The sequence below is a fragment of the Trichomycterus rosablanca genome, chromosome 3 (genome assembly GCF_030014385.1).
Source record: "Trichomycterus rosablanca isolate fTriRos1 chromosome 3, fTriRos1.hap1, whole genome shotgun sequence".
Classification (NCBI taxonomy): domain Eukaryota; kingdom Metazoa; phylum Chordata; class Actinopteri; order Siluriformes; family Trichomycteridae; genus Trichomycterus; species Trichomycterus rosablanca.
This window is the reverse complement of record NC_085990.1, coordinates 27,658,909-27,681,678: the sequence shown is the minus strand read 5'-3', so window position 1 is coordinate 27,681,678 and position 22,770 is coordinate 27,658,909. Positions and strand designations below refer to the sequence as shown.

At 40.2% G+C, this 22,770-nt stretch overlaps 1 protein-coding gene across 1 annotated transcript in view; it reads right to left on the bottom strand.

The window, feature by feature from the left end:
- Nucleotides 1–4,132: 4,132 nt before the first annotated feature.
- Nucleotides 4,133–22,770, bottom strand: part of dipk2ab (divergent protein kinase domain 2Ab) — a 168,771-nt gene continuing 150,133 nt past the window's right edge. Inside the window, exon 7 of the mRNA XM_062991139.1 lies at nt 4,133–4,258. Within this exon, the coding sequence (XP_062847209.1) occupies nt 4,231–4,258 (28 nt within the window). The 3' untranslated portion in view covers nt 4,133–4,230. The remainder of the gene's footprint in view (nt 4,259–22,770) is intronic.

Genomic DNA, 22,770 nt, shown 5'->3' with positions numbered 1-22,770 from the left:
TCATTTTAACAGAATTAGCATTAAGCAGAATCCAAGTGCCCCTTTCTGGTGTGAATAAAATTTCACACAAAGTTTAACCTTCTCATCATACCCTAGAACCTACACTATATGGCCAAGGTGTTATCTTATTCAAAAACCATATTTTACATATTTTACAGTCTTCCTTTGCCTTCGTGGCTCTTCAGGAAAGGCTTTTCACAAAACTTTGGAGTGTGAACTGTGAACCTTGTGAACTGATGAATCTTGTGTGATGAGTAAATACCATTTCTGTCATGAATGTAACCAAAGTGTAAAACATGACATTAAAATCCTAATAAACAAACAAACAAACCTATATAGTGTATGTTAATGTGTGACATACTCTACCTGTTCTGCCACCTTGAACTCTGTGCTTGTTGCTAAGTATTTCGCTGGTGGAGTTTGTAATTGTCAGATGCAGATCTTTTTTTTTATTTACCACAGAAATTGACCTCTATTCTATTAGCAGACTGCAGAACATTTATCCAGACAGGCTATTTATTGTCGCCACCTTAATAATGCAAAAATAATTTAAAATTAGTCCTCTCTAAATTTTACCAACATGTGGAAACATTTTTTCTGTTTATCGTATGCACAAACAGCTTTTATAGCTTATATGACATGTGGAAATTTGGCAGGGACAATGACGTCTTCCATTCCTATCAATAGGATCCTCTTTCTTGCTTCTTGGAGAAGTCTGGCAACTTCTCCTAAATTTAACCAGATATAGTTATGTTTACTCTCCTTTTTCCCCTTTCAAATCTTATAGATTTCCCCTCTACATACCATCTGTAATTTACTAATTTAAGCAAGCTGAAACATTCCCTCTGGTAGCATGTAATGTTCCCTGTGTATACTTATGTCATGCCTTAAGAAATCTGCTAGCTGGTCCACTTCATGTTCCTCCAAATATAAAACTTTGGACATGCTAGCAATATGTTTTCTCAGTCTTGTGGACAAAATGGTATTGGGGACATTGCAACATTTATGAACAGCATCTCTCCTTTTTATATGAGACAACACCCCTGAATAAACAAAAAGAAATAGATTGTTGAGTGGAACTCCACACTTTTTATGAGTTTCCAAGAGTGACTCCATCGCTGGCTTTAAAAGGACTGGCACCTTTCATCCTCTTCTGCCCTTAATTTCACCACATTTCTTTTAAACTCGAACAGGAATATAGCTGTCTTTATTTTATCTTTATTTTTTGTCGCTGCTGTATTGTTTATTCAATATTGTTTATATGTTTATATATACTCACTCACTGTCTTAACTGCTTATCCGATTAGGGTTTTGGGTGCTGGAACCTATCCCAGCTTTTCAAGGGTCCATCGCAGGGCAGACACACATACACACACACATACACCCATTCACCTATAGGGCAATTCAGTGTCTCCAATTAACCTGACTTCATGTTTTTGGACTGTGGGAGGAAACCGGAGCTCCCGGAGGAAGCCCACGCAGACACGGGGAGAAAATGCAAACTCCGCATAGAAAGGACCTGGACCGGGACCTTCTTGCTGTGAGGCGACAGTGCTACCCACTCAGCCACCGTGCCACCCCTGTTTATATGTAGTGTTGCTTTTTCTATTATTTAATCAAATGTTTATATGCTGACACCTGCACCAAAAGAAATTCCTTGCACATCTGGTACATTGCAAATAATAAAGATTCTCATTCTGATTCATGCAGCAGTGTCTGGTCTCTTGATGCAAATGCAGTTACAGGATTATAGACTCCTACTGAAGAGGATAAACTGGGCAAGTGTTGCTTGTGCTAGGTCGAAGTAAGCATAATTTGAGCACTCTTTGTGGGGTTTTTTCCAAGTATAGGCGAAGCTGATTGACATCCTGGGTAAATGGCAGTAGTTAGGCCAAAATTTTAAGTGTCAGTGATGCTGTATAAGTTTTTTTTCTGTTTGTTGTATGCACAAACATAAATTGTATGGGATCCAATCATGTCACTTTAATAAATGTTAACCCAGAATGCAACTTTTATTTTTCACAATAAAAAAAGTCATGCAACAAAGGATATCTACGCCTTTACTCAAGTCCTGACCTGTGGTGTTCTTTGCATATAGGCCTTGGCAATGGATGCTGTATATGAACTCCATCATCCCGACTTTCCTTGTTTTTAGAAAAGACCTAATGGTGATCAACATTCTTTGGAATTTTCCACATTAGGCTGGAAAGTTGGCGTTTACAATGCCATTGAACTAGGACAATGAAGGGTATCTTCACCAGGGCACCACCATAACCCCCACCCGCCCAGGTGGAGCCCAGGTCGGAAAAATTTGCCATCAATCAGTGACATCGAATGCTAACCCGCCCAAGTGGAGCCCAGGTGCACTGCCACCACCTGCCGGACCAGAGGGGCTTACATAGACATTGATTCAGGAAAAGAAATGCTTTTTGAACCAGGCCATCACCATCAATCTTGGACAACAAAAGCTATCTTAACCACGGCAACACCATAACAGCCGCACACATATTAGACATTTCTAGCAGGGAACAGTGTACAAACAAGCTTGATGAACAAAGGGCATTACAATTCGGGACAACAAATGCTATCTGAACTGGGCCATTACCATAACAAACGCCAGCATATTAGCCCGACGGGCACTGTACAAACAGTACTGTGTACTGGCTAACATGGGTGACATGGTGGCTTGCTTGTTGGGTAGCACCTCCCACAGTCCAAAGACATGTAAGTAAGGTGAATTGGAGATACAAAATTGCCCATGATGGTCCTTGACAACTTGAGCTGATGAATCATGTAACCAAACTAGATGTCCTGTCATGAATGCAACCAAAGTGTAAAACATCACATTAAAAGTTATGGCATTTGATTCTATAATACAGAAGATTTTTTTTTTAAATAAATGACCCAGTTTGATTGTCAGTGATGGAATGCAGTATAAGTTTTTATTTTCTGTTCGTTGATTCCATTCACCTAAATAAATGTTCACCCAAAACCCAAAATGCATCTCTTATTCTTCACAATAAGAAATAGTTAATTACAGGTCATGCAACAAAGGATATCCTTTACTCAAGTCCTGACCTACTGGTGTTCTTCACGTTTCCATAATGGTTTTGCATTTAGGCCTTGGCAATAGATACAACATTTACATTTTTAGCATTTAGCAGACGCTTTTATCCAAAGCGACTTACACACAATGAGCTGAACACGATGAGCAATTGAGGGTTAAGGGCCTTGCTCAGGGACCCAACAGTGGCAACTTGGTGGTGGCGGGGCTTGAACCGGCAACCTTCTGTTTACTAGTCCAGTACCTTCACCACTAAGCTATCACTGGCCCAAGATACAATACACCAATCAGCCATAACATTAAAACCACCTCCTTGTTTCTACACGCACTGTCCATTTTATCAGCTCCACTTACCATATAGAAGCACTTTGTAGTTCTACAATTACTGACTGTAGTCCATCTGTTTCTCTGCATGCTTTGTTAGCCCCCTTTCATGCTGTTCTTCAATGGTCAGGACTCTCCCAGGACCACTACAGAGTAAGTATTATTTGGGTGGTGGGTCATTCTCAGCACTGCAGTGACACTGACGTGGTGGTGGTGTGTTAGTGTGTGTTGTGCTGGTATGAGTGGATCAGACACAGCAATGCTAATGGAGTTTTTAAACACCTCACTGTCACTGCTGGACTGAGAATAGTCCACCAACTAAAAATATATCCAGCCAACATCGCCCCATGGGCAGCGTCCTGTGACCGCTGATGAAGGTCTAGAAGATGACCAACTCAAACAGCAGCAATAGATGAGCGATCGTCTCTGACTTTACATCTACAAGGTGGTCCTGTCATAAATGAAACCAAAGTGTAGAGCATCACATTAAAATCTGGTCAGCACTAAACCTGTTTTTGATCCTATAGTGGTCCTTTTTTTCTGCTCTGTGTATATTGTATTGTTTAAATTTGTATTCTGTGTTGCATCATGGTCCTAGAGGAATCTTGTCTTGTGTCATTATGTTTTGTATATTGCTGAAATAACAATAAAACCTCTTTATTCTTGGCAAAGAGTAACCAGCCAGAGGTTATTTTAATATGACAATGACATGTAAGGATACACTGATTGTGGCACATGGGCAGAGGGGAGATGCAGATCCCACTGTGAAGGTTAAGCACACGTTTCTCTTGTTGTTTATTCTCGACATGCTCACTGTTCAGTCATGCAGATCAGACTTGTTTTCAGTCTCTATCCTTAATTAAGGATAGGCTGCAAGAGACAAAGGCTACATGATTATCTTTCAAAATGATCTACATTAGCACTAAAATCTCCTCACATTTTATGCACCATTTGTGGCCCAGAGGTGCTTTAAGTGTAAATGATAGTAGGTCTGTTTCCAGGAGCTACTACACCTTAAAGAAAATAATAAATGGTATGCTATAATATAAAATAAAATTTACAGATACATTTAAAAGATGTCATACATTTGAAATTAACATGTATAAAACATAGAGCATATGTCTAACGTTATGTCTAACATTATGTTGACATCCCTTCTACTTATTTCTACTTATGAATTCCAGTTTTCAGGCACATCTATTGGTAAACTTGGTATGAAATTAACAATAAACATAAAAATAAAAACAATGTGGTAAAACACACTAGCCCACCAGTGCTGAGATCTTGAACTCTCTAGTTAAGCTAGTTTCTGCTATCAGTCAGTCAGGGGCCTATACAGACACACAATTGGTCTTGGCAATGGCTAAAAGTGGATTCCTTGTCACTGGTAAAAGTACGGCCTCTGCTGATCGTTTGTGGTGCTGATTTTCGCATGTGAACAGCGCTCTGTGAGACCCCCCCACTGGCAGGTAAAAAGAAGCAATCAACTGCACACTTGTTGGAGGAGGCACATCACAGCCTTGGCTCTCACTGATTGGGGTTGGGTGACAGCAGCGACAAGAGAGAGATAAGTTTCTAATGGCCATGTCTAAATTGGGTGCAAAAGAGGAAAAATCAATAATATGCCTCTAACTGCTAAAAAAAAAAAGTTTGGAAACTGCCCGTTTCTGTACCACTGTGCACAAGGTCAACAACAGTAAAATGTAATGATATTAGTATGGAGGAACTCCAGTAAACTACACAGCCCTGATCTGAACCACTTTGGAACATAATTGTGAGCTAGGCCAACATCCAACATTAGAGCTTGATTCTCACAGATACACTCCAACCTGTGGAAGGCATTTGCAAAACAGTGGAGGCTGTTATAGGAGCAAAGGTGGGAGGGCAACTCTTAGTTTAAAGCTGTGGTTTTGAAATAGGATATCCAACAAGCTCATGTCACATACTTTTGGTAACACAGTGTACTACCTAAAAAAACAAACAAAACAGAGAATTGTAACAAATGGGCTAAAGGCGAGAGACGGGGGGGGGGGGTGTACTTAACAAAGTACTTAATAATAACAAAAGACACAAGACAAGACTCACTAACACATGACTTAAGCTGAATGCTAAGTTAACTGCTAACTGCTAAACTAAACACACATTAAACCTGACTATACTATTCTAGACCCTAAGCTAGCTAACCATGCTAAAGCTAAACATATAAACAATACTAACACAAAACAAGATTTCTAAGCATGGACAAGAGCAAATGACAACGACCACCCACGACCAACCAAAAGCATGACCGTCAAAGCCAAAATAGTCTTTACCGAAGGATCCACAGATGCTCCCTTAAATGCCCTGAGCATTACCTGCAATGAGGAGCAGCTGTGGATCATTAGCTTCATTGACCAATCATTATGAGGAGGCGTTGGCCTGACATCATAAACAAAGCCTCCTCCACCATGTGCTCTCAGAGACATGGGCATGGCAGCTACACACTAAACATGCTCTAGGAGCACAGAGGGGCTGAATTCGTGACAATAATTTAAAACATTGTAACTAATTTAAATATTGTGGGTCAAAAATACAACAATTATTATAATGCAGTTATTAATACTGTGTAAAAAATCTGCATCATTTAACTTTAAATCCTCCTAAATCTTCATTAGTGATTATGATTGATGGCAGCTGGTGACTAATAAGTGCCTACATAAATAAGGCTAGTCTGACTGTGCCTTTTATGAGGCAAACAAAACAGCAGCATATCTGTCAAAGTGATGAAGAAAACCAAACATCCACCTTATGTCTTTTCATGTCACTATGCCATCATCGCTTTGCAAGGGTTGGCAGCACAGCTTTCTCCTATGGGCCAGCTTTCTCCTATGCCTCCATATCATGTTGTTTGTAGCAGACTAAACCCTGATAATGCAAGCCAGCTTATTCTTGGTCTTTTCACAAGTCCTGCCATAACACTGCCTTTAATGTTGTATGTAGGTGCTCATGGCCCCCCCCATATATATATATATATATACAGTGTATCACATTTCTGCAAATATTTCATTATATCTTTTCATGGGACAACACTATAGACATGAAACTTGGATATAATTTAGAGTAGTCAGTGTACAGCTTGTATAGCAGTGTAGATTTACTGTCTTCTGAAAATAACTCAACACACAGCCATTAATGTCTAAATAGCTGGCAACATAAGTGAGTACACCCCACAGTGAAAATGTCCAAATTGTGCCCAAATGTGTTGTTGTCCCTCCCTGGTGTCATGTGTCAAGGTCCCAGGTGTAAATGGGGAGCAGGGCTGTTAAATTTGGTGTTTTGGGTACAATTCTCTCATACTGGCCTCTGGATATTCAACATGGCACCTCATGGCAAAGAACTCTCTGAGGATGTGAGAAATAGAATTGTTGCTCTCCACAAAGATGGCCTAGGCTATAAGAAGATTGCTAACACCCTGAAACTGAGCTACAGCATGGTGGCCAAGGTCATACAGCGGTTTTCCAGGACAGGTTCCACTCGGAACAGGCTTCGCCAGGGTCGACCAAAGAAGTTGAGTCCACGTGTTCGGCGTCATATCCAGAGGTTGGCTTTAAAAAATAGACACATGAGTGCTGCCAGCATTGCTGCAGAGGTTGAAGACGTGGGAGGTCAGCCTGTCAGTGCTCAGACCATACACCGCACACTGCATCAACTCAGTCTGCATGGTCGTCATCCCAGAAGGAAGCTGACGCACAAGAAAGCCAGCAAACAGTTTGCTGAAAACAAGCAGTCCAAGAACATGGATTACTGGAATGCCCTGTGGTCTGACGAGACCAAGATAAACTTGTTTGGCTCAGATGGTGTCCAGAATGTGTGGCGGCGCCCTGGTGAGAAGTACCAAGACAACTGTATCTTGCCTACAGTCAAGCATGGTGGTGGTAGCATCATGGTCTTGGGCTGCATGAGTGTTGCTGGCACTGGGGAGCTGCAGTTCATTGAGGGAAACATGAATTCCAACATGTACTGTGACATTCTGAAACAGAGCATGATCCCCTCCCTTCGAAAACTGGGCCTCATGGCAGTTTTCCAACAGGATAACGACCCCAAACACAACCTCCAAGATGACAACTGCCTTGCTGAGGAAGCTGAAGGTAAAGGTGATGGACTAAACCAAATTGAGCACCTGTGGCGCATCCTCAAGTGGAAGGTGGAGGAGTTCAAGGTGTCTAACATCCACCAGCTCCGTGATGTCATCATGGAGGAGTGGAAGAGGATTCCAGTAGCAACCTGTGCAGCTCTGGTGAATTCCATGCCCAGGAGGGTTAAGGCAGTGCTGGATAATAATGGTGGTCACACAAAATAATGACCTTTGGGCACAATTTGGACATGTTCACTGTGGGGTGTACTCACTTATGTTGCCAGCTATTTAGACATTAATGGCTGTGTGTTGAGTTATTTTCAGAAGACAGTAAATCTACACTGCTATACAAGCTGTACACTGACTACTCTAAGTTATATCCAAGTTTCATTTCTATAGTGTTGTCCCATGAAAAGATATAATAAAATATTTGCAGAAATGTGAGGGGTGTACTCACTTTTGTGATACACTGTATATACCCCGATCAGCCATAACATTAAAACAACCTCCTTTTTTCTACACTCACTGTATATTTTATCAGCTCCACTTGCCATATAGAAGCACTTTGAAGTTCTACAATTACTGACTGTAATTGTAACCTTTTTAGCCTGTTTTTCAATGGTCAGGACCACCACAGAGCAGGTATTATTTTGAATCATTCTCAGCACTGCAGTGACACCGACATGGTGGTGGTGTGTTAGTGTGCGTTGTGCTGGTATGAGTGGATCAGACACAGCAGCGCTGCTGGAGTTTTTAAATACCTTGTCCACTTACTGTCCACTCTATCACACACCTTACCTAGTTGGTCACCTTGTAGATTTAAAGTCAGAGACGATCGCTCATCTATTGATGCTGTTTGAGTTGGTCATCTTTGAGATCTTCATCAGTGGTCACAGGACACTGCTCACAGGGTGCTGTTGGCTGGATATTTTTGGTTGGTGGACTATTCTCAGTTCAGCAGTGACAGTGAGGTGTTTAAAAACTTCATCCGCATTGCTGTGTCTTATACACTCATACTAGCACAACACACACTAACACACCACCACCATGTCAGTGTCACTGCAGTGCTGAGAATGACCCACGACACAAATAATACCTATTCTGTGGCGGTTCTGTGAGAGTCCTGGCCATTGAAGAACAGCATGAAAGTAGGCTAAAAAAGTATGTAAAGAAACAGATGAACTACAGTCAGTAATTGTAGAACTACAAGGTGCTTCTATATGGTAAGTGGAGCTGATAAAATGGACAGTGAGTGTAGAAACAAGGAGGTGGTTTTAATGTAAGTTTGCTGAAATGTGTCACAATATTCATATTTTAAGCCAAGAATTACTAATAAACAGACCTGCCCTTAAGTAGAAGCTGCTGGTTCATCATGGTTGTCACCATCCATGGACAAGCAAGCTTTAGACTGGCAAGGGCTTAATGGTTGTTGTGCCTGAAAGAACCCCTGCTTTTAAGCCAGAATCAGCTTTTTGCTGATTACATGGACAAAAAAGAGAAAAAGCAGAGGCTTCTTTTTTTAGTAGTTTTGAGACTATGCTGACGTAAAGGCTGCTTGAGTGTAAATAATTACTTTACCAGTTTCAATATTTTATGTCTAAGAAAAAGCAGAGAAGGTGCTCTAGTTGTTCAGTAGAATGCAGTAAATGTAGAAATTGTAGAAATTTTGTATTTATGTGCGAGTGTTCTTTGTTCACCATAATTATCTCCACTCTGGCCTTTCTAAGTTCTCAGTCTTGTCTGTGCATTCTTTTTATGTAAATTCAACAGCGTCCCTTCATTTTCCTTTTGTTTCATAAAGGTGTCATAATTTTCCATGTTTTGTTCTGCCTGTTTTTTCTCCACTCCGTCCCTTTCACATGTATATATTATCAAAAACAGGGGGCGGACACTTGTCAGGTTGAAGGGCAGCATAAACATTTCAGAGCATGTGTATGTTTGTGTGTGCGGAGCATGTGTGCCTGGGAGAAGAACACTACAAAGAGAATTTGGCAGCAGCAGGCAGTACCTGGTGCTGTCAGCTTTCATACCAACCTACTGATTAGAGATAGCGGAAGGAAGGGAGGAAAGGTGGTTGACTGAAGTCCACTTTTTTTTTAGCTTGCTGTTTGTGAATCGGGTGTTCGGGTAGCCGGTTTTTTTTTTACTTGTAACAGACATTTTCACTCATTGTTTTTTCTTTTTTTTGGCTTAGTTTTGTTACTAAGTTACTTAGTACTTTTAATTTAAGGCTTTTTGCTAAAGTAAACATGCATTTCCCGAATGTCTTTGTTATACTAAGTTGGCGAACATTTTTTCCTGATTGTGCTGTTTTTGACTAGCATGTACACCAGTCTGATGGGGCTTTTTTATTTTCTAATAACCCATGTCCAGTCTAATGGAATGGTAAGTGTTGTACTTTACTTAAATTTTGTTTAAAATAAATTATCTTAAGGTTGACACTAAATGAATAAACAGTGCTGCTTTATTTGCTGTATTTAGGCTATATGCTACATTCTATTTCTTGTTTCTTTGTTTTGTTTTAGAGAGCTGCCAGCCTAAAAAAACTGTGTGAACAGTACAGGTTCATGGTTACTGTTCAATTCAATATATATATAATTGAATTCAGGTGTTCCAATCACTTCCATGGCCACAGGTGTATAAAACCAAACACCTAGGCATGCAGACTGCTTCTACAAACATTAGTGAAGGAATGGCTCGCTCTCAGGAGCTCAGTGAATTCCAGCGTGGTACTGTGATAGGATGCCACCTGTGATATAAATATTCCAGAGTCAACTGTCAGTGGTATTATAACAAAGTGGAAGCGATTGGGAATGACAGCAACTCAGCCATGAAGTGTTAGGCCATGCAAAATGACAGAGTGGGGTCAGCGGATGCTGAGGCGCGTAGTGCGCAGAGGTCGCCAACTTTCTGCAGAGTCAATCGCTACAGACCTCCAAACTTCATGTGGCCTTCAGATTAGCTCAAGAACAGTGTATAGAGCATCATGGAATAAGTTTTCATGGCCGAGCAGCTGCATCCAAGCCTTACATCACCAAGCGCAATGCAAAGCCTCGGATGCAGTGGTGTAAAGCACGCCGCCACTGGACCCTAGAGCAGTGGAGACGTGTTCTCTGGAGTGACGAATCACGCTTCTCCATCTGGCAATCTGATGGATGAGTCTGGGTCTGGCGGTTGCCAGGAGAACGGTACTTGTCTAACTGCATTGTGCCAAGTGTAAAGTTTGGTGGAGGGCATACCAAGAGATTTTGGACAATTTCATGCTCCCAACTTTTTTCTTCTTTTTTTGTGCAACTGTTTGCAGTGTGGACAACATGGTTTACATTTTGTGGGAGCACCAGTTGTAATGTTTTGAAGCTGTTTTCAAATTTAAAAGAAAATTTACTCAACTTCAAGTTTTCATTACACATTATTTAACTTTTCCTCAATTTTTTTAAGTAAATTGAACTTATCTGGGCTTACAGTGTACATAACTAAGTTTTGTACATTTTAAAAAGATGCAGTGCAAACTAAGCTGGGCAAACACTGAATATAAGTATCTAGAAAGTGAATTACAACAACAAAAATATAATGTTTTAGTGGTGCAAAGCACATAAAATCTATTTTACTATGCAATTTATACACTGCCTGGCCAAAAAAAAGGTCATTACCCGGATTTAACTAAGCAAATAGGTAAGAGCCTCCCATTGGATAATTACTGCATGGGTGATAATGTTTCAGCTGGCAACAAGTTATTTAACCCTAACTGATGCAGTGAGTAGCTTCTCATTTGTTAAACAACCATGTCAAAAGACACATTCTGTGGTCGTGGAAAAGATGTTAATCTGTTTCAGAAGGGTCAAATTATTGGCATGCATCAAGCAGAGAAAACATCTAAGGAGATTGCTGAAACTCAAATCGGGTTAAGAACTGTCCAACGCATTATTAAAAAGTGGAAGGACAGTGGGGAAACATCATCTTCGAGGAAGGAATGTGGTCTGAAAAAAATCTTGAATGATCGTGATCGGCGATCACTTAAATGTTTGGTGAAATCAGATGGTAGAAAAACTACAGTAGAACTCAGGGATATGTTTAATAGTGAAAGTAAGAGCATTTCCACACGCACAATGCGAAGGGAACTCAAGGGATTGGGACTAAACAGCTGTGTAGCCTTAAGAAAACCACTTGTCAGTGAGGCTAACCGGCAAAAACGACTTCAATTTGCTAGGGAGCATAAAGATTGGACTCTGGAGCAATGGAAGAAGGTCATGTGGTCTGATGTACCCATCATGCCTAGTGCCTACCGTACAAGCCTGTGAGGGCAGTGCAATCTTTGGTAGCTGCAGTTGGTCAGGTCCAGGTTCAGCAACGTTATGTGCCCAAAGAATGAGGTCAGCTGACTACCTGAATATACTGAACCACCAGGTTATTCCATCAATGGATTTTTTCTTCCCTGATGGCACGGGCATATTCCAAGATGACAATGCCAGGATTCATTGGGCTCAAATTGTGAAAGAGTGGTTCAGGGAGCATGAGACATCATTTGCATTGGCCACCACAGACCTGAACCCCATTGAGAATCTTTGGGATGTGCTGGAGAGGACTTTGCGCAGTGGTCCAAATATCCCATCATCAATACAAGATCTTGGGGAAAAATTAATGCAAGTCTGGACAGAAATAAATGTTGTGACATTGCAGAAGCTTGTGGAAACGATGCCACAGCAAATGCGTGCTGTAATCAAAGCTAAAGGCGGAAATATGTGTGTGTGACCTTTTTTTTGGCCAGGCAGTGTAGCTGAATTCAGCAGTTCACATACACATGTAAGGAACATGCATGTTACGGCAGAATGTAAAAAATTGTACAAATCTTATTTCCAGAAAAAAAAATGTGCCGTTTTGTAAATGTAAAAATAATTTGTAATTTGTTAAAATTCTCTTGAATCTTAATTTAAGAAACAGAAGTAGAAAAAAAGATTTCTTTACTAATCAACTTCATTGTATTTTGTAAATGTAAACATATTTAGAAACTGATGCCTGCAACACAAAATCAGAGTAAAACAAATATGAAATGTTTTTGAAACATTCAACACAAGATTAAAAATAATTTAGATGTTTCACTCTCTACTGTACATAATGTCTTTCTAAAATTCCATTAAACGCCTTCCTCAGTGGCAGGTCACTACTGATGCATTCTTTACCATGGCAGATGTTGGCTTTTGGAGCTCTTACTGAAAACAGTCTGGATAGCTCCGTAGCTTCATGGTTATTGGCTTCAACCTCACCTCATCAATGTGAAATTTCATGTTTTCTGGGTGTCCCACTTTTAATAATATGTCTGTAGTTTAACTGGCTGCTTCGTGAGAGTAAGTAAATGGACGAGTGATGCCTTGTGATGGACTGGCACTTTGTCTGTGGTGCATTTCCAGGTTGGATTCTGATCCATTGTAACCCTTTTTTTTTCTTAGTGGAGAAGTATGTTGATTTAGCAGGAAGCATAAGTGCTGCACACCTTTTTTTTTTTTTGAGACCCACTTGTCTAAAATAGGTTTGGCATGTTGTCCCAGCATTTCCTCTGGCTACTTCAGTTTTGTCCCACCTCTCAAAACATGCTTAGGTAAATTGGCTGCTCTAAATTGTCTCTTAATTTGAGTAAATGAATGGGTTAGTGTGTGATGTCCTGCAATGACATCATCTCTGGGGTGTGATGCTGTCTGGCGCCTAATGGTTTAAGTCTAACTCCTAATTAGGATGCTGTGCTTACTACAGAAGAAAGGAGCAGTGCTTGGAAAAACACCTTGCCAACTGTTAAGCATGGAGTTGAATCTATTATGCCTTGGGGTTGTGTGGCAGCCAGTGGCACAGGAAACATTGCATGGGTAGATACTGGCCAGGAACAACTGACTCAATTGACATATTAGGGAAGGGCCCCAGCATGAGCGGTAGAATAATACAGATAGAGAAGTGTGCTTTTCTGTATAGGCTGTATATGTTCAAATCCATTGCTGACCATTGTAAAGATGCAGCCAGTGGCTACATAAGAGTCAGAAGAGACGTTTGCCAGCCTATGACTCACTGGTCAGCAAGGAAACTAAGTGCACAAGGTAATTAAATTTAGCCAAATTGGAAAAGAAAAAAAAAAGGTGTATAATAGCCATCACCTATGCAAACAATGGAACATAGTGCCCAGACTCCAGAGACAGGCAGATGGTGAGATTAATCAGTTATAAAGGCTCTGATGAGCATTAGTTCCAGATTTATTAATGAGAGCCATGCTTTAGAGCATTTGCATCATGCTGATGACTTGCTGCTTATTATGCATTCTGCTCTGCACTCCAACAATTAAAACCTTCCAGCATTACTCTCTCCTACCATTAATTACAGTTAGTTGCTTAACATATTTATAAAACTCGACGATGTGCATAGTGCTGTAATACGTTGAGATATGGGTGGCTGAGGTTGGGATCATTATGTTCGAAATTGATTATTTTTTATGTAACATAGCATTATTTTACTGTTTCGAGTCATATAGGACCAGTAAAGACACTATTAGATCTGAATATTAATAAGATCACTGAGTCTCCCGCTTAAGCCAAATAAAATCAACTACCTCAAAAAGGATGTCTTTTTCTGCCATGTATCATATGTCATGTGTTGACTTAGGCTCTAGCCCCAATACACCTCTGTGCACAAACTAAGGTCAAAAAGACAAGTTTGATGTGAAGGAACTTTAGTGGTCTGCACAGATCCCTGGCTGCAACCTCATTGAACACATTTAAGATAAACTGAAATGCCACTTGCAAGCGTGGCTTATCCGACATTAGAGGCTGAGTTTAGAAATGCTCTTTTATCTGATTGGTCATCATTTGCCATAGAATTACTTCAAAATAATGTGAAAAGCCTTTTTTTAAAGAAGTGAATGCTGATATAGCTAGGGACAACTTCACATTCATTCTAATTGCTCATGGTTTTAGACTGTAATGTGACAAGCTCTTGGTCAAGGGTCCACATACTTTTGGCAGTGTAAACAGTCTGCTCCAAAATATTGCTGCCCTTGCTAAAACAGATAATAGGCACCAGTTAAAAAGTGTATACTTGTACTTTATGGATTCAATAATGCCATGTATATTAAGGTGTTATGACCTTTGGATGGGGTAAAATACCCCTGTAGGTAATTTTGTTTGGTTTAATCTGATCATATCCAGTGAAAGCACCAATCAACTCCTGACATTCAAAATGATTTTATTCAGTTAAGCTATTAGAATACATTTGCTTTAATTATAGGTTTAGATGTAAAAAAATAATCAATGTAAAATGTATAAAACAATCAGAGCTTCCGAATTCAGATTTTGGCAGATCAATATATGCTTTTTTTTTTTTTTTTTTTTTTTTTTTTTTTTTTTTCTCCATTGTGTCATTTAGGTGACAATGTAATTTAGGCAATGAAAAACTCTACTGGTTGTAGATGCATAAATGGCAGCTTAGTTATCGAATTAAAAGTTTCAGCTTTTTACCACGAAAGCCGAGAGAATAAATTATCTGACTAAGACAGTTTTCGTTAGTTAGACGGACAAACACAGTTGGATATAGGTAAATAATATTATATACAGTGGGGCCAAAAAGTATTTAGTCAGCCACTGATTGTGCAAGTTCTCCTACTTAGAAAGATGAGCGAGGTCTGTAATTTTCATCATAGGTACACTTCAACTATGAGAGACAAAATGAGAAAAAAAAATCCAGGAAATCACATTGTAGGATTTTTAAAGAAATTATTTGTAAATTATGGTGGATTTGGTCAATAACAAAAGTTCAACTCAATACTTTGTAACATAACCTTTGTTGGCAATGACAGAGGTCAAACGTTTCCTGTAAGTCTTCACCAGGTTTGCACACACTGTAGCTGGTATTTTGGCCCATTCCTCCATGCAGATCTCCTCTAGAGCAGTGATGTTTTGGGGCTGTCGCTGGGCAACACAGACTTTCAACTCCCTCCACAAATTTTCTATGGGGTTGAGGTCTGGAGACTGGCTAGGCCACTCCAGGACCTTGAAATGCTTTTTACGGAGCCACTCCTTCGTTGCTTGAGCGGTGTGTTTGGGATCATTGTCATGCTGGAAGACCCAGCCACGTTCCATCTTCAATGCTCTCACTGATGGAAGGAGGTTTTGGCTTAAAATCTCACGATACATGGCCCCGTTCATTCTTCCCTTAACACGGATCAGTCGTCCTGTCCCCTTTGCAGAAAAACAGCCCCAAAGCATGATGTTTCCACCCCCATGCTTCACAGTAGGTATGGTGTTCTTGGGATGCAACTCAGCATTCTTCTTCCTCCAAACACGACGAGTTGAGTTTTTACCAAAAAGTTCCATTTTGGTTTTATCTGACCACATGATATTCTCCCAATCCTCTTCTGGATCATCCATATGCTCTCTGGCAAACTTCAGACGGGCCTGGACATGTACTGGCTTAAGCAGGGGGACACGCCTGGCACTGCAGGATTTGAGTCCCTCTCGGCGTAGTGTGTATACTGATGGTAGCCTTTGTTACTTTGGTCCCAGCTCTCTGCAGGTCATTCATCAGGTCCCTCCGTGTAGTTCTGGGATTTTTGCTCACCGTTCTCATGATCATTTTGACCCCACAGGATGAGATCTTGCGTGGGGCCCCAGATCGAGGGAGATTATCAATGGTCTTGTATGTCTTCCATTTTCTTACAATTGCTCCCACAGTTTATTTATTCACACCAACCTGCTTGCCTATTGTAGATTTACTCTTCCCAGCCTGGTGCAGGTCTACAATTTTCTTCCTGGTGTCCTTCGACAGCTCTTTGGTCTTGGCCATGGTTGAGGTTGGAGTCTGACTGTTTGAGGCTGTGGACAGGTGTCTTTTATACAGATAACGAGGTCAAACAGGTGCCATTAATACAGGTAACGAGTGGAGGACAGAAGAGCTTCTTAAAGAAGAAGTTACAGGTCTGTGAGAGCCAGAAATCTTGCTTGTTTGTGGGTGACCTAATACTTATTTTCCACCATAATTTACAATTAAATTCTTTAAAAATCCTACATTGTGATTTCCTGGATTTTTTTTGCTCATTGTGTCTCTCATAGTTGAAGTGTACCTATGATGAAAATTACAGACCTCTCTCATCTTTCTAAGTAGGAGAACTTGCACAATCAGTGGCTGACTAAATACTATTTGGCCCCACTGTACCTATATAGAATAATATATAATATTATTCCTTGTAAGATGAAAACTGCAGACTGTCCATTTGAATATAACTCTGTACAGGATATACAAGGAAATAATGATACCTTAATGATAATAATAATGGTAAATGCTGTTACCTATAAGAAAGTGCAAAAATAAGTACAACAGTGCATTAAAACACATCCCGGAGAACAGAATGGAATGGACATCTATTCTGAAACATTTTCTTTCCATACAGTGTTATGGTGTAGATTAAACTCCTCTGGTGTTGGGACAAATTAAACAAATAATTAAATGTCCAGACAATTGCAGAAGTCTTGTTTAAGTGAGTGATCTGGGTTTTTCTTATAGCAGAAGAGCTGTCACCCTCAGGAAAGAATGGATTTGATTGACAAGGATGTTCCACCACATAATTACGAATTCTAGCCTATGGCAGTAAAGGCAGTAAAAATTTCCTTTGGGAGAACTAACAAGTAGCAAAGTAGATTAAGAGAGAAAGTCGAGGCTGGTGAAGAAATCTGAGTAAACTGATATTGATTATCTTTAGAGCTTTGTTCCTCCCTCTCAATGAGAGCTGCCACCAACTCTGCAACCTCATCCTCGACTACTTTTTTTTCCCTTTCATCTAGATTACCAGGACATTTTTTTTAATCACAGCTTTATGTTCTTCTCAAAATAAAAAAGTGGGCTAGGATGACTAAGCATAGGATGAATTAAACCTAACCTGACTGTAATTGGAAACAGTGCAACAATAGCAGTGACATTTTCCACACAGAAGTGCTGCTCTGTTGCCCTAACATGCTGATGATGAATTCATAATAAACTGGATTGTCCTACATAAACCAAGGAAAACAAATGAAATATTCAGTGACTGAGAATTTCATTTCATGAGCAGGTCTCACTTTGCGACTTGTTTGAGATAAATTAATACGAAGGGCTGCTGCAATGTAGTGACAAGATTTATCTAAAATAAACAGATGATGTACTGCAGGTTATCCTTTTGACCAGCTGCAAACTGCCACCTGTTGGCCTCACAAAATGATGGCTTTAAAGTGCTTTTTGCGCTTCCACTTAAATGCATGTTGACCATTTAATTTTCTTAAAATTATAAAAACACTGTTCTTTTTTTTCACACTGTAATTGATTCCTTTATAGTGGAATTAAGACAGCACTGGACTTTTTTTATTGTCCATGATCCATAAAATTTTTCTATAATCCTAGTCTTGCGTTTGGTAAACAGATTTATGCACCACTATCCAAACTTAGTTAAATTTCTATGCAAAATGCAAACACGACCAGACATAACATTATGACCACTGACAGGTAAAGTGAACAACACTGATTATCTCTTCATCACGGCACCTGGTAGTGGGTGGGATATATAAGGCAGCAAGTGAACATTTTATCCTCGAACTTGATGTGTTAGAAGCAGGTAAAATGACCAAGCGTAAGAATTTGAGCGAGTTTGACAAGGGCCAAATTGTGATGGCTAGACGACTGGGTCAGAGCATCTTCAAAACTGCAGCTCTTTTGGGGTGTTACCAGTCTGCAGTGGTCAGTATCTATCAAAAGTGATCCAAGGAAGGAAAAGTGGTCCAAAGAAGGTGGTAAACCGGTAACAAGGTCATGGGTGGCCAAGGCTCATTGATGCACATGGGGAGCGAAGGCTGGCCCTTGTGGTCCGATCCAACAGATGAGCTACTGTAGCTCAAATTGCTGCAGAAGTTATTGCTGGTTCTGATAGAAAGGTGTCAGAATATACAATGTGTCACAGTTTTGGCAGAAAAAGGGGGACCAACACAATATTAAGAAGGTGGTCATAATGTTATGCCTAATCAGTGTATGGCTTTTTATTTTGCAAATTTTAGTGCACAATTTCTATTTATTTGCAGAATGTAATTGGAACACATAAAACAAAATATTATAAACTATATAGACAAAATAGTGGGACAATTGCTAAGAGGTGTAATAAATCAATTATGTAAAGGAAATAATATGCTTTCAACTTTGCAGCAACTGTTTGAAGAAAAGCTTGGTTTAAAGAAACTCCAGTGGCCTGTACAGTGCCCTGATCTCAGCCCTACTGAACAGCTTTGGAATGAACTAAAACCACCAGCCATGGAAATGCTCTTTTTAATGATCTTTGACCCATCATAGTCATTGTGTACTATCACAGCAGCCTGTACTCTTTTGAAAGGCTTTTCCACAAGATTTGGAGTTTGATTTGTCTGTGGGATTTGTGTCCAGTCAAAAAGACTTTGTGAAGACAGGTACTAGTTGTACAAGAAGGTCTGGCTTGCAATCAATGTTGCAATTTACCTAAATATATTTAATGAGGCTAAGGTCAGGGCTGTGTGCAGGCCACTGGAGTTCATCCACACCAAACTCATTAAATCCTGTTTTAATGCACCTTGCTTTATGCACAGGGGCATGCTGGAACAAGAAAGGATCTTCTGCGAACTGTTGCCACAACATTGGAAGCTTATAAATGTACGAGGGTTCTTCAAAAAATTTCCACACTTTTTTAAAGTCTATTTATTATATATTTCAAAAACATATTATACCACTTTTCTACATAGTCTCCTTCCTTTGCGATGCATTTTTCCCAGCATTGTACCAACTTTTTAATGACATCAGCAAAAAAATTTTTTGGTTGAGCGCATAGCCACTGATGAACCGCTGCTTTCACATAATCATCACATGAAAATTTTCTTCCTCTTAAAGCTTCTTTGAGTGGTCCAAAAACACTTGGTTTTCCAGCGTGAACCGTGACGTCATCTGTGGGCATGTCACCGTGTCGAGGTTTGGATGCTTTCAAGAGACATTATAACATTATATAGAATTTAAACCACTTTCATCTTTTAAAGTTCACCTGATTAAATTTTAAACCAGTTTGCCGCTGATATTTGCTGATATTTTCAAAGTGATGAATTATGTGATATGACGTGGTAAAAGTGACACGGACAGTACGAACAACGCTTAACGTGAAAAATAAAGAGTAACGTGGCTTGTTGTACTAAAACAATGAGCGATGAATTTGGGCAGTACAGAGCTCTTATAACCAGTAATAACGGAGAGAAGTTTAGTGTTCCTGTGTCGTACTTTTAGTACATTCAGCCATGTTACGCTTTATTTAGGTGAAGCTTTTTGCGGATTCAGAACCCCGAGCTGCATAAACACCACACGTGAAGTTAATATGGCTAAACACAGATATATACTGTATGGACACTTATAGCGGCTATTTACGCCGAGCAAAGCGGCTATTTACGCCGAGGGTCTCAATGACAGCAAAGCTCAAAACGCTTCTCACGTCAATGAACTAAAGAAACTGCGACAAACACGTCTACGTCTTCTTATTACCATTAGTTAAGCAAAGCTTTTTGCATAAAAATGAACATCTGTAACAACAGCACAAATGCTCTCAGGTAATCCCCACACTCTGCCATCATTTACTTTCTTTATGTAACGCCCACCGTTGATGACGCAGGCTTGGTTCACAAAAACTGGTGGAAACATGGGTCAGTTCTCTACAAAACATCAAGGTTCGAAGAAACCTGAACAGAACTGGTTCAAGAACCATGGAGGAAAATCAGTCTCTCTGACACGACCAATTGATACTCCTCTCACCCTCCTCACCATTTCCAACGAACATATAAAAGTGCGGAAACTTTTCAAAGATCTTTTGTATATAATACTGTGTAAAAACTCAAATTGTTGTTCATTCAGTCATGAGTTTAAACAGAGAGAGAACTGTGGATGTTTCTGCTATAACGCAAATAAAGCTGCAGCAAAACTGCTGTCACCTTAGTGACACCTAAATAGAGCAAGTTTTTTCTTTGCCTTTTGTCATAGATAAGTTCCATATAATTACACAGAAAGCATATCTGCTGCTACATTATCTTTAATGCATTCCTAACCCATATCAAAGTACCTAAAACGTGTAAACCCCATAAAACCATGAACGGTCAAACATGAAACTGTAAACTGTGGTATTTTTCTCAGATCAAAACTAGTGAACTCAAAGAAAGACTTATTTTAGTATCAATATTATTTACTAATCTGTAAGAACTTAGCTCTGTAGGGCAATCAGGTGGTGTGGCGGTAAAACATGCTAGCCCACCAATCCTGAGCTTTTGAGTTCAAATCTCAGGTCTGCTGTCAGCCAGCCGGGCATCTACACAGATGCACAACTGACTGTGTGTCAACAGGGGGAGGGACAATGGCTTGACAGGGTTTCCCCATAACTGCAATTACAGCCTGTGCTGGTGCCTATACATGGACGGGGAATAATGGAGATCAGTGTGTGTGCAGGTGAAAAGAAGCAATCGTTACTACACACATCCAAGGGGACGTGTTTTTTGCAGCCCTCCTTGGTCAGGAGTGGAGATCTGCAGCAATAGAGATGAAATACGATTGAATAATTGACTATGACTAGATTGGGTAAAAAAATTGTGGGACAAAATGCATAAACAGAAAATACAAAAGGCTCTGCTTTAGGAGCACTCCTTCCTTTTTAGTTGTGTCCTCAAAGGATGTGCATGGCAAAACAGTGCATGACAAAACATTTTTAGGTTCATTGTTACTGCTGTTTTGTAAAAACAGTCTAAAAAGAAAGATGAATAGCAGCACTAGGACAAAAAGGTGTACAGTCATAACAAAGAGCTTTCTATGTGAAGGGCACTTGGTAAAGTTATTTTGGCACGATGTCGTTTTGGCTGAGTAGGTAGTACTTAGAGTGATGTGAATTGAAGCTAAATGCAAAAGTCTTCCACAAGGTTTTGTTCTAGACTCCTTATGGTTCTCTGTTCAGCCACTGACATATTGGTTATGTGCTGATGCTAAAGTGTAATATACTCTCAGGCAAAATGTATGAATTGGTAACAGAACAAGGCTTACTCTTTGGGCTGTGTCTCACCACTTTGTGCCAAACTTAGTCAAAATAGGCAGTTAGGCCGCTCAGGTGGCGAAAACATGCTAGCACACCAGAGCGGACATTTCGAACTCGTCAGTTCGAAACTCAGCTCTGCCATCCGGCTGGGCTGGGCTGGGCTGGGCGGTTACATGAACAGCGATTGGCTGTATTTCATACAGGGTGGGAAGCCGGATAGGGACCTCATAACTGACGCAATTACGATCTCTGCTGGCTGGTTAACGGCGCCTGTAATAATGCGTTGATCAGAGTGTGGCTCTCCGTGCACAAAGCTTGTCCGCATATGAACTCGCCTCGTGAGGTGAAAAGATGCAGTCAGCTACTGCACACGTGTCAGAGGGGGCATGTGTCAGTCTTGCTCTCCTGATAAATATAGCCACAAGGGCTTGGGAGTACTTCGGAATTCTGTTGTCACTTAACACAGTCCACCACTGCATCAAGAAATGTAAGCTAAAACTCTTACAGAAAGACAAAGCCATACATCAATTCTATGCAGAAATGCTAGTTCTCTAGGCCCAAGCTCATCTTAGCTTGATTAAAAGACAGTAGAAACATTTGCTTTAGTCAGAGAAGTTCACATTTTAGCTTGTTTTGGGGGAAAAAAAGAAAAAAAACGATTGTCTGGTTCAGACAGGGGCGGGGAAGCCAGATAGGGACCTCATAACTGTCGAGGAATAATGTGGAGAGGGTGTGGCTCTTCATACACAAAGCTGATCCGCATATAAAAATCACCTCATGCAGGTGAAAAGATGTAGTCGGCGACTGCACACATGTCGGAGGGGGCGTGTGTCAGTCTCGGCTCTCCTCAACCAGGACGGAGATCAGCATCAGTAGAGTAATCAGGTAATTGAATGGAATTGGAGGAACAGCCCCATATCATGATGTTCCATGCTCCATACTTCACTATAGATATGACATTCTTATGATCATAAATAGCCCTTCTTTCTTGAAATATGCTGAGCTTAATTGGCTGTATTATTGCCAAAAACTCTACATCTGTTTGATTTAACCGGAATATAAAACTGATGCAGACATGATTTAGATTTATGCAAATTATGATGTGCAAATTAAATCAAAAATTTCTAAGAAACAGAAAGAGTTTAATGCTTATATCCCAATGTGGTCCCGCAACTCCTTTTGAGTTAATGCTTCTTCCAC